The 17,388-nt window shown below is 26.4% G+C and overlaps 1 protein-coding gene across 3 annotated transcripts; it reads right to left on the bottom strand.

Annotated features, from left to right (window-relative positions):
- LOC107440878 (isocitrate dehydrogenase [NAD] subunit gamma, mitochondrial) lies at nt 1–17,371 on the bottom strand. 3 transcript variants are annotated; one of them, XM_087157127.1, is made up of 14 exons: nt 17,124–17,369; nt 16,020–16,073; nt 14,786–14,889; nt 13,452–13,567; nt 12,075–12,132; nt 9,828–9,960; nt 9,041–9,174; nt 8,366–8,468; nt 7,064–7,210; nt 6,797–6,891; nt 6,143–6,203; nt 3,052–3,134; nt 1,282–1,379; nt 1–209 (listed from the first exon to the last, which is right to left on the bottom strand). In XM_087157127.1, exons 1-13 carry the CDS (start codon nt 17,202–17,204, stop codon nt 1,331–1,333), a joined length of 1,218 nt encoding a protein of 405 aa, XP_087013253.1. In that variant the 5' UTR covers nt 17,205–17,369; the 3' UTR covers nt 1–209; nt 1,282–1,330. The 3 variants fall into 3 exon arrangements, with proteins under 3 accessions (XP_087013253.1, XP_071033471.1, XP_071033472.1); XM_071177370.2 differs by lacking the exon at nt 1,282–1,379 and having other exon boundaries at nt 17,124–17,371; XM_071177371.2 differs by lacking the exons at nt 1–209; nt 1,282–1,379; nt 3,052–3,134 and adding an exon at nt 4,995–6,032 and having other exon boundaries at nt 6,086–6,203; nt 17,124–17,356.
- Nucleotides 17,372–17,388: the final 17 nt, after the last annotated feature.

Here is a 17,388-nt window from a genome sequence, read left to right on the forward strand (position 1 = left end):
TTATTAAAACGCTATAACTTTATTTTTTCCAGAATAAATATACAGATGATAGAATCCTGATAACATACATGTAGCTCTAACATTTAATAATAACTTAACTATTTGCCTACAACAGAATTGTACTATTTACATCTGGATAGAAGACAATTTAAATGTGAACAATAATGGAGGTCAGTATCAGGATTCATGTCGCTTGTGAATAGGATGCGCTAAATAGGAAAACAATATTTATGTTATAAAATTTCATTAAGTAATTAATTTCAAAAAATATATCATATCATATCATATATATTATAAAATATCTTTAATAAGTATTATGAAAAATATAATTGAATAAGTTATAATTTAAGTAGAATAATAAAATAAATTTTTGATATCAAAATTATATGAAAGAAATTTTTAATCACTTATTCATCAACAACGCATGCATGCACACAGATGGCTTTTAATTACCACCCTCAGTATACAATACAATTTTGAACCATTTTATATCGAAAATGAAGCCATTATAACATACTCTTTAGGTTTTGTGAGATCTTTAAGAGAAAAAAAAAGTTATCAATGACAGATGAAATAGTGGAGGTCATTTTACAACTTTTAATTAAAAATCGAGTTTGTTTATCAAACAAAATGAGAAGACAAATCTAGTATCATTACATGGAAAGTATAGGGGAAAATTAACACTTACACACACATTACAACACTTACTAGATAACTAAATTTAGTAAATGGTGATTAAAAAATTGTGTGCCAGTCACCACCCTATCATCATTTATTTCATTGAAAATACACCATGTGCATTTTAATATATATTTTTTTTAATAAATATGGAATTATTATGAAAATTTTAATAATGTTCAAAAAGTAATTTTATTTCAAACTTGCTTCTTAAAAATTTTCTTCATTTTAGAGATCAACCATGGTTACCAACGAAACAAAAGTTACCTACTCATTGATAGCAAATATACTAAGCTCATAAAAAAGTTAAGAAAAAAAGATAAGTCTAGTTTAATGAAGGAAAGAAAGCTAAACAAAAGCAATTATTTACTTCTTTACAGAAAAAAGAAAAACAAACAAAGGATAAAAGTGTTAGCATAACAAAGGATAAGTGTCAGCATAACGTTTAATATGTTTCTCATTTCAACTTAATTAAAAGAAATTACTATTACATTTTTTTAAAAAATATATATATGCATTTAAAATTTTAATAAATGAATGGAACAGTAACCAACTCAATAGTGGGTTTTTGTAAATATTTAAGTAATATAAATCATACCTTACCTTTTACAATTATAAATCAAACCTTGTAATTTATATTAATTAATTATTCTTAATATAAACATGCGCGGGATAAAAAAAAGTTTTCTTCTAACCTAAAACTAAAAGAAAAATCTTTTTACTCACACATTTAGATGATTTGTTTAAAATAATGGCTGGAAAAACAATTTCTAAAATTATACAAACAGAACATAAATAAGGAATAATGTGAAACAAAATCAAAAGAATGGAACAAAAATAAAGCAAAACAAAGTTACGAGTACTGAAATAAATAAAGCAAAACAAAATAATTCAAAACATATCCTTTAGACAGTAGTGAATCATTATGAATAAAATACAATACATGTAACAAAGGCCATCACTTTAAAACAAACAAGTCATATTTGTAATTTTAATTAATAGTTCTGATTATATAATAATCTGTAATGACTGATTTGTTAACACAAGATAGGAGCATGAGATTTATTGTTTAAAATGGCAAAAGAAATAAGTAAATAATGAGGACTAAGTGAACTAATAATAGTAATAAAAAAAAAAAGACAGGGATATAGTAGACAATAGCAATGTCTAGAAAATAGGCGAAATAGTATAATTTAGTGACTGATGGGAAAAAATGCTTTTTTTGCATGGTGATATTATACAATAGAACAATAAAAAAAAATTCTAAAATTAGAAAATGTGCTTGATATGCTAAATATTTTTATTTACAAAATGAAATAACAAAACCTTTTTTTCTATAGTCTAAGTCTTACTTTTCTGTAGGAGTACCAAAGTATGCTTTCAAGTAAATTTTTTGCTCATATACCAAATAAAATAGCCACACTAATTTTACTGACGTTAATTATATTTGTGTTTTTAATCCAATCTATGTCTTATCAAATATTTTCAACTATCTCTCAATAACAAAATATCACTAAACGCTACTTATAATACTTTAATTTTTATACTTTGCACTATCTATTACTTCAAAACAATCCAAACAAATCCAGAATGTGTCTTTATCTGTACACAAAACATAAATCAAAAAATATTAATAATCTAAAAGCACCACTATATGCAGTTTAATCATTTCCACCTATAATTAAATTATTCATTTTTTTTAAAATTTAATAAATAATTTTTAAGCTGTAATTTAAAATTATTTTTCAGATAACAAGCTTTTTTTGACATATTTCATATAACTAAATGTGAGAATAAAGTTTAATTATATTTTGACATCTACATTATGTAGAAGGTAAATTTTCATTTTTTTTTTTTTTTTTTTTTTACTTTTTAAACCAGAAATTTACATTATAACATTAATTATAAAATGTATATTAAAAAAAGTGCACTTTTTTAGTATATATTGATTGATCATTTTGTGGCACTTGATGCCAAAAGTAATCTGACCGTGAAGTGAGTCAATATAAAAAGTAATAACTAGCATTAAGCAATATGGCACTACATGGGAAAATATAGTTATTAAAAAGTAATATTAAAGTCAAAACTTGAATAGCTTAGTAAACAACTATTTTTACTCATGAAAATTTACCTTCAGCTAATTTCTCATGGCATTGCAATCAAAAAAAATTTTATAAAAGAAAATTTAAAATGCTATACACTAATTATATTTCGAGTATAATAGCACATTATCTTTTTACTAAATACAACAATGTTCATATTTAGAAAGGCACTTGGGCATTACTAAATGAACATCACAGAAAAGTTCTTTGCAATTACTACAAACAGTTTAAAAAGAAAAAAAAATTAAAAGATTGCTACAGAATTCAGAACCTTGTTTTGTCCTTCACTATTTGTATCACATTTTCAATGACATCTGACGTGTTTGCTGTGCCACCAAGATCTGGAGTATGAATCTAAACAAATTAAATGGATAAAAAGAAGGTGAAAACTAAAATTAATGCATAGATTTTAAAAAACATATCATTGCTATACTGCCAAAAGTAGCCAAGTCAAATAGTTATACAGTCAAACCCTGCTATAGTGAACGAAATGTTCGGTCCCGTCCCTTGCTATACACGTATAATGCTGTGGATATAGTGAACCAAAAAAGTGAGGAAGTTGGATATAATGAACCTTCAACTGATTTCCCCCCCCCCATTTTTTTGTAATAATTTTGACATTTCTACTTCAAAATAAATACATGTACCGATTTTTAAAACCATCTATAGAGACTACTTTTATGTGCTCGAATGGCAGGTTAGACAGGTTTAAAAAGTGGAATAACTGAAATTCAGGAAAAATTATCTGAGAGTCGGGAAGTGTTTCCATATCTGATTGCTCATCAGCTAAAGATTACTAATTTTCATTTGTACGCAAGACGAAGAGTAATAAAAAATAACACATTTTTTGCTACTACATAATATTTTTCAGTCATTTATTTGAATATAATGTAATAAAAGGGAGGAGTTTGGGAACCATTAGTTAAATTGCCTGCATAATGGATATAGTGAACACCCGGTATAGTGTACCGAAATTTCGGTCCCTTGAAGGTTCACTATAGTGGGGTTTGACTGTACTTTAAATTCAGCCAATATTAAACACCTACAGTTGTATAGATTTAACTAGAATAAGTGATTATGATATATATATATATATATATATATATATATGCTAGGGGGCTATTTATATAAATATATATATATATTGCCCCTGTTCACTGCAGCTCAAAAACCCTGATGAATGCCCCGCAATAACTGTTGTTTCTTGGCAGAAAAGAGTTTTTCTTTTAACAAACGTTGAAAATATTCACTTGATATATATATACTAAAAAGAATTCTGTTTACTTATGCTTGTGCCTCCACTTCTCATGTCCAAATATCACTATTTATTAGTATTATAAATATTTAGATATATTGGAGAACAAAAGTAAATTTTCTAAGAAATCATTTTTTAAAATAACATTTATCTTAACATTATAAAACATTATGTTGATCTAACAAACTTGGTGAGCTATTATTTCTGCTGACATCACATTGTGCTGATCGAGAAGTTCTAAATCATTTAACGAATCTCTGTAATGGTAATTTATAACAATATACTAATGTTATTTACTCAAAATATAATAATTGTAAAACAGTCAATAAGATTAAACATTTTTTAAATAATTTTATCTTAAAATGTAGTGCAGAATTATGTTACAATAAAAATAATTAATAAAACAGAAAAAATTATCTTAGTTTCAAACTCCTATATCAAAAGCATAATAATAGCAGTACAGGAAAATACCTTTAAACTAAGGATACGTACAAAAATATTTATAGGAAAACAATACCTTTATAACTTTAATTAATTTTATGCATAGGACAACCAAAACAACATAAACAAATGAATAAGGGAAAACTGGATCCTATCACCTGATTTTCTGACCAATAAAAATGCACCAACAATAATGGAAAACTGTGTTAGACCATTATGCTCTTATGTTATGTATATATGCAATTTTAAATACATTATTATAATATAGAGAAGGTGATCTTGGATCCAAAATTTATTATTCACAAAAATAACATATATGTATATAAATCGTATGTATATTAAATCTCTAATCTCAAAAAGCAATTCTGTAAGTGATAAGTTTAGTACATTAAAAAAAAAAAACTATGTAAGATATTAAAGTACTAAAGTCGATGCATCAAACAGACATGTGATTGCAGGACGAAGAAATTACCTGAATTTTTTTTTCTATGGGAAGTTTTTTCGCTTCTTTCACAGAATTTTTTTTTTTCTTTTTGTACATAGAAAATAAATAAAAGACTGAAATTTTTATGCACAAAAGTAACATTTATAAGCTTTAAAAAGTATATATGTGGAAATTTTTTTTTAGAGATTTCTCCATTTTCTCACTTTGCAAGACAAAAAATTAAAAAACTGTGAAATCAATGGTAATAACTGAAAAACAATTGTTGATAAAACCATGTATATTTTTGACAAAATCATATGAATCAGATGCGTCAAAAATACATTTAATTAAATAATGCTGAATGAAAACATAAGATTCGGAAAAAAATATGCACAAACTAATAATGAACACAGTTGAAAAATTGATTAAAAGAAAAGAAAAAAAAAACATGGAATTATAGTCAAATTCAAATTATTGTAAATTCCTCAAATAGTGAATACTCAGGTAAAAGATTAAAACTGTCTGTATCATAATTAAATCAGGTTTTTAGAAAATAAACATCCTAACGACCAAAAAAAGTAAACCAATTGAAACACCACATGAATTTTGCACAAATTGAGCATATCAAAATGAATAATATCGTCTTCATATGAAATAGTAATATCATAATATCATATGAAAAGGTAGGAATAAATAATATCATATGGAAAGATCGGAATTTTAAAAAAGCCTTACATTAGTAACAATAGCCGTAAAAAAGTCGATCGAAAAAACAACGATTTTGCCACTTCAAAAAGTGACTACAAATTCACGAATCGAATTTTACGTGTCAGAATTATAATGTATAAAAAAATGTAGGGATTTAAAAAAAAACTCTGAGAAAATTCATAACAATAACAGGCAATGAAATGATTGAAACACTACATGGATTTACAATGGTATTGACAATAATACAGCATAACGCAACCTCCATCAAATAAGACAAAGAAAAAAGAGTAAGAAAAACAAGCATAGATCGTGGAACAATTTGAAATTAACTAGGTAGCAGTTTCAGAAGCCTCGGCTCCTAATTTTAAAATGAAATATATCAACTTGAATTAAAAACACACTGATTATGCCCTAAAATCAAAAGCTGAGGCAACTAAAATAAAAATATTCCTCATCCAACTAGTTTTTTGTGATGACCACATTTTAATTTTTCTCCAATATTATTAACAAGATGTAATATTTCTAATTGCTTACTTTGTCGATATTCACAGTCTTATCAACAGCATCACCAATAATTTTAGCATACTTCTCCAGCCTGAAAAAGAACACAAAAAATGATTAAGATGCTCAAAATTAAAATAACATGCACATATTTGATAACATATTTGATTTAAATTAACATGCATAAAATTAAAAAACCATTGCTCTTTGTGTAGTTTTGTCACTACTTTTAACAATGCAAAAATAAGCTAGTTTTTAAAATATTTTCACATGATACTTAATTTGTAGTTCATTGAATTAAAATCTTGGTTTTACAGTTCCTTTGAGCATAGTTATAAAACAAAATAGCTTTTTCAAAAGCTGTACTCAAATCAATTTTTCAATGCAGTATAAGGAGAAGCATATGACTCTTTTAAAATACAAAAACCAGCACCACATTCCTCCAGGGGGAAGGTTAAATGGGAATTAACTTTAGCAATTTCAAATAGTTTTTAAACACATTGAAAGAGCATATTACAGATAACTCCCAACTAACTAAATTTAAAAAGAAACCTTATTGCTTTCTAAAACAGATTTTATTAGATTATATATATATAATAAGTGACAATTATTTATAAAAATTTAAAATTCAAGCAAACTAAACCAATTTAAACGAGATAATGGCAATTAAGAGCATAAAAAAATTACCCCAGGTGATGTAACAGATCAACACTAGCATTCAGCATAGCAACAGGGTTTGCTATATTCTTTCCGGCAATACCTTTGCCTGTATTTCTAGAGCCCTAAAACAAAAATTCATTTAGATTCTACTACTAAATTTGAATGGAAAAAAATTTCCCTTTATCAAAACATAAGAAATCTAACAATCATCAAAAACAAGTTTGTATACCTACATCAAATACAATATAAGAAAAATTCCTACCCAATTCATAAAAAAAGATAGTTTGAACTTACTGTTTCAAAAACAGCATACTCTTTTCCATAGTTTTGACCAGAAGTGATACCAGGTCCGCCCACCAGGCCACAAGCAATATTGTTCAAAATATTTCCATACAAATTTGGAAGCAAAAGAACATCAAACTGATGTGGATTTGACACAAGCTAAAATTATATACAAGATTAATTTTTATCAGCAAACAGTTTTTTTGACTATTTGCAATATTAAAATACAGATTATAAACAAATATAATTAATATTAAATGAAACAAAGAATATTACTTTAAAAGACTACATAAAAAGATGTAGTCTACTTATATACATTTTAATTGTATGCTAGAATTTAGAAACAAGTGCAAAACAATTTATAAATTGTTTCATTTTTTTATTACTTATTATTATTAGAATTTTTTTTCAGTTTCCGGTAACTTACTAATTAACTAATTCAGAAATGTACAAACTAAATTTAAATTACTAATACTCAACTTTTACATCAAAAAAAAAGAAAGAAAAACTCTTATAAAGTAAGCTGGAACATCAATAGCAATTTTTTTAATGATGTCCTTTTTAAAATTTATTGTAATGAATTTTGAATAATATATACATACACATACACACACAAAGTGGAGCAAACTCCATCCCAGAATTGTCATAATAGCTCTTTAAAGCAAATAAGCATCAAAGCATTCTTATTCATTAAAAGATAACAAATAGAATATAATATACTTCCAATATTAATGAACAACAAATAAATCTATGTGTCTTGCGTTGTGCTATTTTTGAAGCTTTTGTTATAGATTTCCACACGGTTTTTAAAATCTTCATATTTCAATATGTCATTATAACATACCACAAATTCTGAATTACGCATTTTAGTTAGTATTCATTTCTCAATCCATTCGATTAGCCACAATTCCACAGTTATTCTATTTGGTTTAAACAATTGTTTCAGTGGTAATTATTAAAACAGACTTTCAGTTGGTTTTTAAAATCTCAATGCTTTTATTAAATATTATTTTGCTCAACAAACTTTGAATTGCGTATTTTGCACTAAATTATTGATGATTCATTAGCAATTCCACATGGATTTACAACAGCATTGAGATAAGTAAACAAAGAAATCAAAGGCTATAGGATCATAGAATATATTTGTATGAAAAAATATAACACATAATATTGATTTATCTGGTAATACTTTGAAAATTTTAAATTTATATATTTATACACAGAATCAAATATATGATTAACATAATTTTTCAAAGAAAACAATTAAAAACATCAATAGAAAATAGAAAATTTGTTGTAGAGAAATTATTTTACCTGCATACTACAATTATCAATAATCATATTGTCAAGTTCTATCTGCGGATATTCTTTAGCAATATCAATGCATGTATTCAAAAACAATCCATCAGCAAGCTTCCTGTAAAAAAGTTTGAAATAAAAAAAAAACATGTATTGAAATATATTAAACCTGTTCAGTATACACTTAAACATATTCAGTTACAGTTAGCTTGTATGAACAAGCCTGCTGAACAAATATGGCAGATGAAGTCTTTTTCCTTATTGCCCTTGAGCTGTTCTTAAGATTTAAGTAAAACTATAAAAGAAACAAAAAGTAATGGAAAGTTTTTTTCCCACCAAGCTTTATAATTGCAAGTAACTGATTTAATTTAACTTTTGAACCTTCTTTAAAATATTATATTGTTACTGATTCAAATCTCCATAACTAATGTTAACTAATCCCCATAACATGTCAACTAATAACATGCAAGTTATGGAGCTAACTCACATATGGAGATACTAACAACATACATGTCAAACATGTTAACTCGTAACTGTATCAGAAACACTACTTTTATTTCATGTATTTATTGTTTTATTTTTGTGAAAGTCAAATTTAGAGGTCAATAAAATATTTTAACTTTCTGATTTTTTTTCTCTCTGCACACCTAAAATTTTAATGTTGAGGAAAAAAAAATACTTTTCACTTACATAATATTAGCTTTATGAACGGCAGTAACTTTCTTCCTGTTGTGCTTGACAGCATAATCAAAAGCGTATCTTGCAATTTCTTCAGACTTCTTCCTAGTCACAATTTTCATACTTTCAACAACTCCAGGAACACTCTGGAAAAAAAAAAAGAATCAAAGGCATTGACTACAATATTTTTACTGAACAAGGTAAATCAAGTTATTTAAAAATTGCTTTTTTACTCATTGTTATCTGCATGAAATCAATAAAAATTGCCACAATTAAGTAACTTTGTCAATCATTGAACTTCAGAAAAAATAGATTACTTAAGATTAAGATTAGATTTCCTTCTAAGCTAGCTAACCTTATAGTAAACTCAAAGTAAATTATCTGTATTTTGAATGACATAAAGCATGAAAACACACAGCCTTTTTTAGCATTGGGACTTGAAGAATGAAAAGAAAAGTTTAATTTAAAATTTAATGGCACAATTATTGTCCCATACTTAAAGAGTACATAGACTGATCAAATAGTGTGATAAACTAAGTTTGACATTAAAAAAAAGGAGAGAAGACCTGTGGCAAACATCACAGCCATTGAATCTGTGAATATCTACAGTTTCACAACACAATTTTAGTGTAAATACTAAATGTATAAACCTCAATCTAAAAATATAATTTTTGAATTTTTATTTTTAAAGAATTATTTATCCAACATTTTCTTAAAAAAAAAATGTCTGTAACAGTTAGTAACCAGATAAATAATAATAATGAGCAATGTTAAAAAAGAAAATTTAATAAAAACTTGCTTCGTGTTCCAAACAGCTGTATTCCCCTTCTGTGTTCTGTCTGATGAGTACAATGTCTATGTTGTTATGCCTTGTCTTTATTCCAGACTGACTTTTACAATGTAAGACATTCACATAGAGGCCCAACTCCAACCTAAAAAGAAAAGAATATTTTTATATTTACGTAACGGGCAAAATAAATCATGATAAGTAAAATATAGTGAAAAGCAAAGTGAAAAATCATTGTAAAAATATTTTGCATCCATTACTTACTAGTAATACTTAGAATTAAATTAATATTTAACTACAAAAAAATTAACTTTATCAAAACAGTTGGACCCACTCACAGCAAACTTGAACTGAAGATTCCTATTTTAATGCGGAAAATAGACTAGATTTTGTTTAGTAAAATATTATAGATGTTTTGTTTTTCAGTTAAGCAACTTTTTGGATTTAACTACAGAAATCAATTCGGAAGCATAAAATGATATTAGAAATAATCTAAACAAAAAACACATAATCAATCCTTTTAAACTACAATTAGTTCTCTATTAAATGGCATTCTATTTAATTATGCTCTATTTATCCTCAGGATAAATAGAGCAAGTTGAAGGAATGGTTAGGATAGACCATTCCTTCAACTTTAATGAAGATAATCTAAACAACTCTCAAAGTCGTTAAACAGGGGGCTAACTGTATTAAATGAGTTTTAAAACAGAATAATTTTAAAGTAGGTTTTGCTATCCATGCTTTTCAGTGTGGCTGTTAAAAGTCGTGTGTTCAGTGTGACTTTAAAGCAAGTGAATGTAGTGACTATTAAAAGAAATTTTATTTAAAAACACATTTTATTTAAAAACACTGTCTCCGTTGAGATCTTTCAGAGATGCAGATGAAATGACATGCTACACATGCTAAATAAATGCTTACACAGATGCATCTACTGCATTGTTGTTTTAAAAAAATAGTTTTACTATTTTTGAACCATTTTACTTTATTTTTGTAATTCTGTTTCATTCTTATATAATTTTATTTTTTACGATCTAATATGAAATTTTAAAAAAAATTCAAATGCACTAACCTCTAACTTGCTAGGAAATAAATTGAAAGTTTTAAACATGCTAGAGTGTAAAGGAAAAAGATTGTAAAATGTAACTTTGACACAATTTTTTTCTTTTTTTTTCCCCAAATGCACTCTACATAACTATTATTTTTCACAGTCCCTTCAAAGTCATTAAACAGAGAGCTAACTGAATTAAATGAGTTTTAAAACAGGATGATTTTTAAGTAGATTTTGTTGTCCATCATGCTATTCAGTGTAACTATTTAAAGCAAGGGTATATAATGGCTCTCAAAAGAAATTATATTTAAAAACACATGTACTGGCATTGTAGAGACATTATAAAATCTTGAATAGCTTTTAAAGTTATCAAAAATGGAGCCTATGAAACATTTTAAGCAAAATGTTTTAGCTGTTAAAGTTGAACCCATGATGAAGAATGATTCCATAATCTAACTTTTTGTTGCACAATTAAAGTCTGTTCTAACAATTGTTTAGTATTGTGTTTTTAATTTTCAATCATTTGATAAACAGTAGTGGATAAATATAAACATACTTCCAGCTTGCACTGTACACATTATCTTCAGCATAACATTAGCCAAATATATTACAAGAAGGCAATATAGTATTTTCTAAATAAATCCTTCTACTTAAAGAATTAATATTAATAAACGTCATAAATAGAATCAGTTCTTATATGGAAATCTGAGTTCTTTTATTAGAACCATATAAAGTGAATGGATTTTAATATTTTTTGAGTAATTTTACAACTGCACAAAAAAAAGAAAGATTATACAAATTTTTAAATAAATTATTATAATTTTTTTTGTTGCTAATTTTCAAATTATTCATTATGAAATTAAAATCATATAAGTCTTATTCTAATGTCTCCTTACTCTTCTCTAACAATTGATCCCATTTCTAATACTGTTCAAGTATTACATATTCAAAAATAAGCAACTCAAACCTATAAAGCCTTTAATGAGTCTTGCTATTGGACAACCATGAAGCAAAAACTAATTTATTGAATAACTTTAGTAATATTTCCAGTAGTTTATGAAAAAAGGAAGCAGAATTTTTTAATTTTTTTGGCTACACCACTGATACAAACCTGCTTTATCATTTCTAATATTTACCATGCAAATTATCGTACAAAATAACCAACAACACATTTTTTTTTCAAATTAAAAGAAAGTTGTAAAATAAAATACCTCAAAATAACATTTCTTGATCTAAATTGTGGATTGTTTGCCCTTGTTTCAATATTACCTAGAAATAAAGAGAACAAAGAATAAGCTGTCTAGAATATTATAGCTTAGTATAAATATCATTATTTTATAATTAATATGGCAATATAATTCATTAGGTTTAATATCATCTACGAGAGGAAAACAACAGTAGATGGGAACAAATTAAGCATTCTAATTTTATTATTATTTTGCTACAAATTTAGTCATCATAAAATGCATTAAACTTTATTATGCATGAAATCATCTCACAATATGATCTTGAAACTTAGGTAGTTGCTGAAGCTTTCACTAGACTTAGCTCTAGTCATATAAATGCGCCATCACTTTTTTTTACTTTACATTCTGCAGTAAACACTATTAGGCACTGGAGAAATGGCTGTTGAGTCCTTAATTCGGGTTTACAATCTTAAAGTTTCTTTTAATAATGAATTGTTAATTGAACAAAAAAATCCTTTGGAATACATTGTACAAAGAGATCAATTCAAATTTTCGAAACATCTAATTGCCAACATAAAATGATTTCATTTAATTTTTTTAAATTGTCAATGATAAATTTTATAATCTGGATTCATCTTTACTAAAAATGAATCCAGATTCACCAGTAAAAGTTTTCAATAAAGTAAAATTTAATTAAGTTTCTTTTCAATATTAGTCAAGAGTCCTAAAATTGTGAAACATTATTAGGTACATAAGCAGGAGTTCTTTTTAGAAGAAATTCGACTCCATTAACGGACCCCTCACAAAAACTTATTAATCTTAAATAAGAACTCTTCACAAAATTTTTACGATAAAATCAGTTCCCTCAAAGAAATCTCTACTAATAAAGGCTCAAATTCATTTTTTTTTTCTTTTTTTAAACTCCTTTTTTCTTCCAAGAGAGAGGAAAAAAATTATGACTAGATTTTTTTCAATTACACAAATACCGACCTTTCACAAAAAGTTTGAATCAGCCACTGGTTTTTGTAATTTTTTAAAAAAATCAATCCATACTTTAACAAATTCACAAAATTATGAGTAGATTACTCACGACTTCATGAAAATAACCAACCAATTTTTTGCAATTTTAGGATAATGGTGTCTCAGAATCTAAATCAATAAAAAAAAAATTCACAATTTCATGACTTTGCATAAAAATAGCATGTTAGTTTTTCATACTCATTGACACACTCACAATGTGGATTTGGTGACCATCTCCACACTTGCCTTGAATTTATTGTCATTGCAGACTTTCTGCATAAGACTGTTGGACAGAAATTGAGGGTTAAAAAACAAAAATTTGTGTAGCTTTAAAAAAAACACACATTAAGAATGTTAGAACTTCATAGCAATACAACTTACCTTTAATTGCAACACCATTGCGTTTAATTGATATAATAGCTTCTTCAACATTATCTATGTGTTGCACTGTAGAATCAAGGTACACTTCTTCAAAATCAACAGGTACACCACCCAATCTTAACAGAAATAATGAAATGCAAAAAATTACTAAATAAATATACTACCTCATTCTAGTAACAGAAATTATATCAAACATTTTACAGCAGTATTAAATACAATTAATGAATCAAATTGATTTATATATAACAGACAGTCACAAAATCACTGAATTATAAAATTGACCACTCTTTAAAATCAAAACTCAAAGAAAAGAATCATTAAAATATCTAAACATGTTAAAACCATCTTTTCATAAAATCTTAAATATTGTTTTCTAAAATAGCAAAATGAAACTTCTGTTGGGCATGAGTTTTAAAAATGAAGAATAAAATCAAGATTTTTCTATTATGAATACTTTATCTTTGAGCTTTGAATGATTTATAAGCAGCATATGGATAACTGATTTCAGTTTGCCACTTCAAGCAAAAAGAACAAAGCTACGGGCGTGTAAATTACAGTACTCGGAGAAGGAGTCAAAGTTGAAAAAGATTGAAACACAAGTGAGAGCACTAAATAATAAGAAGAGAGGGGAAAAAATACTATAGAATTAAGCACATTTTTGGATGCATATCCTCATTTCATGTCAATGATCATGACTTGTTTATTAACTTTCACTCAGTGAAGAAAAATTAATCTCGCTCAGCAGACACGAAAAAGAATTCAAATGTGAATAAATTGAAGGAGAGATCAAGTGCTTATTTATTACATAAGATAAATCATATGAAAAAAGGAAATCCATTCTGTTTGCTATTTTATCTCATAAAAAAGAAGAGCCAAAATATTGATGAAAAATTTTCAAATGGTCCATGATCCATTTGTGTTAAAGTTGTTTGTTATTGAATTAAATTTGTTAACAAGCAACATGCCTAAATGGAAAGTTTGAGATACAAGGATAAATTCCAAATGTTTATGAGTTTTTATCCATATACTAATATTGAAATCTAAAAAAAACTAGTTCGATTTCCAAACAAGATCGAATATTTTAATTCAGATTCTACTAATCAAACAGTATACTAATATTTTAAGATCTCTGTAAATAAAATAAACAATTTGACTCATGTTCAACCAAAATGTAAATTAAAACATGTTCGAAATAAAGTAATTAAATAAGAAATCAATTTGCCACTGGGAGAAAAAACTGTAGAATAAAAGAAAGAAACAAATAATTAAGGAATATAACAGACATATGATTACACAAAAAATACATTTTTTTAAAAAAAAGTTGAAATACTTACCGAAATATTTCTTTTACATGACCCATCATCTCTGGACCAATACCATCCCCAGGCAACATGCTGACCATGAAACGACCTCCATACTTAGCCTTATGATGGTCAGCCTAAAATATTTAAAACCAAACTAAATCAACTTATATGGAAAAGCCATCATTTTTAATGCTTACATGTCGATAATTTATATTTGTAAATAAAAATTTATTTTAAACATTAATTTATAAGTTGATCAAAAACTACTTTGAATCATAGAACATTCTAGAACAATTCAATTTCATTTAAATCTAAGTAAGGCATACAAAAAATTTTATTGATTTGAAAGAAAAAAATATTCCATAACTTTATTGAAAATAATTTTGAAAAATATATAAAGAAGTAGTAGGTTCTTGATTATCACGCTTTCATCACAACTGGCCTAGTACTAGTACTTCGATATTGCCAATCAGTCGTAAAAATCTCAGTTGGAGGTGGAGGAAGAAAAAAATAGGAAGAGTGTTTAAGTGACAGTCTGCATTTGAGTAGATTATCTATTAATAAATGTAGAGTGTAGTTTGCCTAAAGCAAGAACAACCCCGCCACAAAATCTGAATGTCTATCTCATTTTGTAAGAGAAAATATAGCTTGCATTAATTAATTAGCACATTTGAAGTCACCACCCCGAATCATTAAGAGAGTCCCAGAATGTGAAGATCCGATCATTAGAACAAAAGTTATTAAGGGTGATTTGTTTTTCGCTTTGCGAACATGTTAGACTGAGTCAAATCAACACACAAACATAATCTGAGCATTTATTAATTTGCAAATTTTTTCACTTTATATAAATTTTTAGCATTGTAACTCATTAACATAATTCATAGTAGAATATTTTGTTTTGGACAAGACAGAAATGATAACTAAATTCAACTGCTTTCATAAAAAACATTTGACAAAACATGAATTCTTGTTTAATGATAATTTAATTTACAAATTGATAATTCTGCAATATTGTTTAACGATATCTTTTATCTTTTTTATGATGCTTAAATAATCTTCAATAAAATCTAGCTATGGTCGAGTTTTAGACAGCTTAGTTTTCAAAATTTTGTCCAAAAGCTTTCCAACTTTGAACTACCCTTTTAATTCAATAATATATTATTGCTTAAAATAAATAATTAAATAAAACATAAATCTATATATTAAATGACAATAAATATTGAAACACTGTTTTACTTAAAATAAAAATTCTCACAAAACCTACCTGAGCTGTGCTGATGCCTCTAAATCTATCTAATGTAGTTGAACTTGAGGCTCCCTAAAAATACATTTATACATTATAGATAAAACAACTAGTTTTATTAAATGTAGAAAACTTCAACATAAAATCTATACTAGTATCAAATATATATGCTTAAAAAAAATTAGCTGAAAAAAGTTATAAAAATAAAACTTATTTACCTAACAGACAGCTAATAACAGCAGCTTAAGTAAAATGAAGCTATGGAATTAAAATCATTAAAGAAATATGCTGAAACAATTTTTGCAGCTTTTTTTGAAAGAAATCTACTTTTACAGAATTTTTAAGATTTAAGCACATTGGACTTTAAATTATAGAATATATGTATGGGCGACTCTCAATGTCAAACTGAAAAGTAGATGCAAAAATTCCTGAAATTTAAAGATTTTAGTCAAAATAATAACTATATTGACATTTTAAAATTATAGAAGTGGGAGAAACCAAGGATATATAACTAAAATATATTCTTAGTTCGTGTACATTTTGACTGGTCCTTTCATATGATGTTCACTTCTTAAAAAAATATATAAATAAATCATTTTAGTGAATTAAAATGATAAATTACAAAACAGAATGTGAAAGGTCATAGATATGATTACAAAACCACTGACCAAAACATTTGACTACATTGAAACAATTGAACCAATTTGACCGGTGAACGGAATGTGAATTTAAAAATTCGTCAAAAAAGTTATTGAAGTTCTTAATAAAGAGGGCTAAGCTCCATTTTTAAATATTTCGATTGAAGAATTCATGAAAACATTTTGAATTCTTCAGAATACACTCCAAACTAAATCAGCCTAATTAAATTGATTTTATTAAAAATAAAAGAAAAAATAAACAGTTAATGAAAAAATGAAACCTACTTTTAATTTTTAAAAGAAAATTTCAAGTTAATTGCACGTGATATCGACTTTTCAAACATTTTTTAATGCTTTCCTAAAAAAATGGGTGCATTCCTAGATCCATTTCTGGACTTAAAATTTTAAAGTTCAATGCGCGTATGCACTAGTTCCCATCGTTGGTAATATAAAGTGAATCTATCAAATAAGTAAAGCATGTTTTTACCAATAATTTTGAGTATCCATAAAATGAGGAACAGAGATGAGTTCTCCTACAAAGTACCAAAGGAGTCAATCTTGAAAGCATCCTATAAAATTTGATCGATTTCAATTCAAAAAAATTGTACTAGTCAAATGTTAAAACAAAAAACAACTTTTTAGAATTTGAAATATAATTAGACACAATAAATTTTCGGCATGAGTCAAGTTCAATAGAAATCGAGTGAAAGTAAATAAAAACAATAAACTAATTACGGTTACAGTTTTAAGTA

Source organism: Parasteatoda tepidariorum, chromosome 2, assembly GCF_982258835.1.
Source record: "Parasteatoda tepidariorum strain Cologne lab strain chromosome 2, Ptep-v5.0, whole genome shotgun sequence".
Classification (NCBI taxonomy): domain Eukaryota; kingdom Metazoa; phylum Arthropoda; class Arachnida; order Araneae; family Theridiidae; genus Parasteatoda; species Parasteatoda tepidariorum.

Coding starts and splice junctions, on each gene's coding strand:
- LOC107440878 (XM_087157127.1), bottom strand. CDS start 17,204: ATGCTTTCAAGATTGACTCCTTTGGTACTTTGTAGGAGAACTCATCTC. Junction 8,469..9,040: donor GTTCATAAAGCTAATATTAT/GTAAGTGAAAAG, acceptor ACTTTTTTACAG/GAAGCTTGCTGATGGATTGT. Junction 6,204..6,796: donor GATCTGTTACATCACCTGGG/GTAATTTTTTTA, acceptor GTTCTTTTTCAG/GCTGGAGAAGTATGCTAAAA.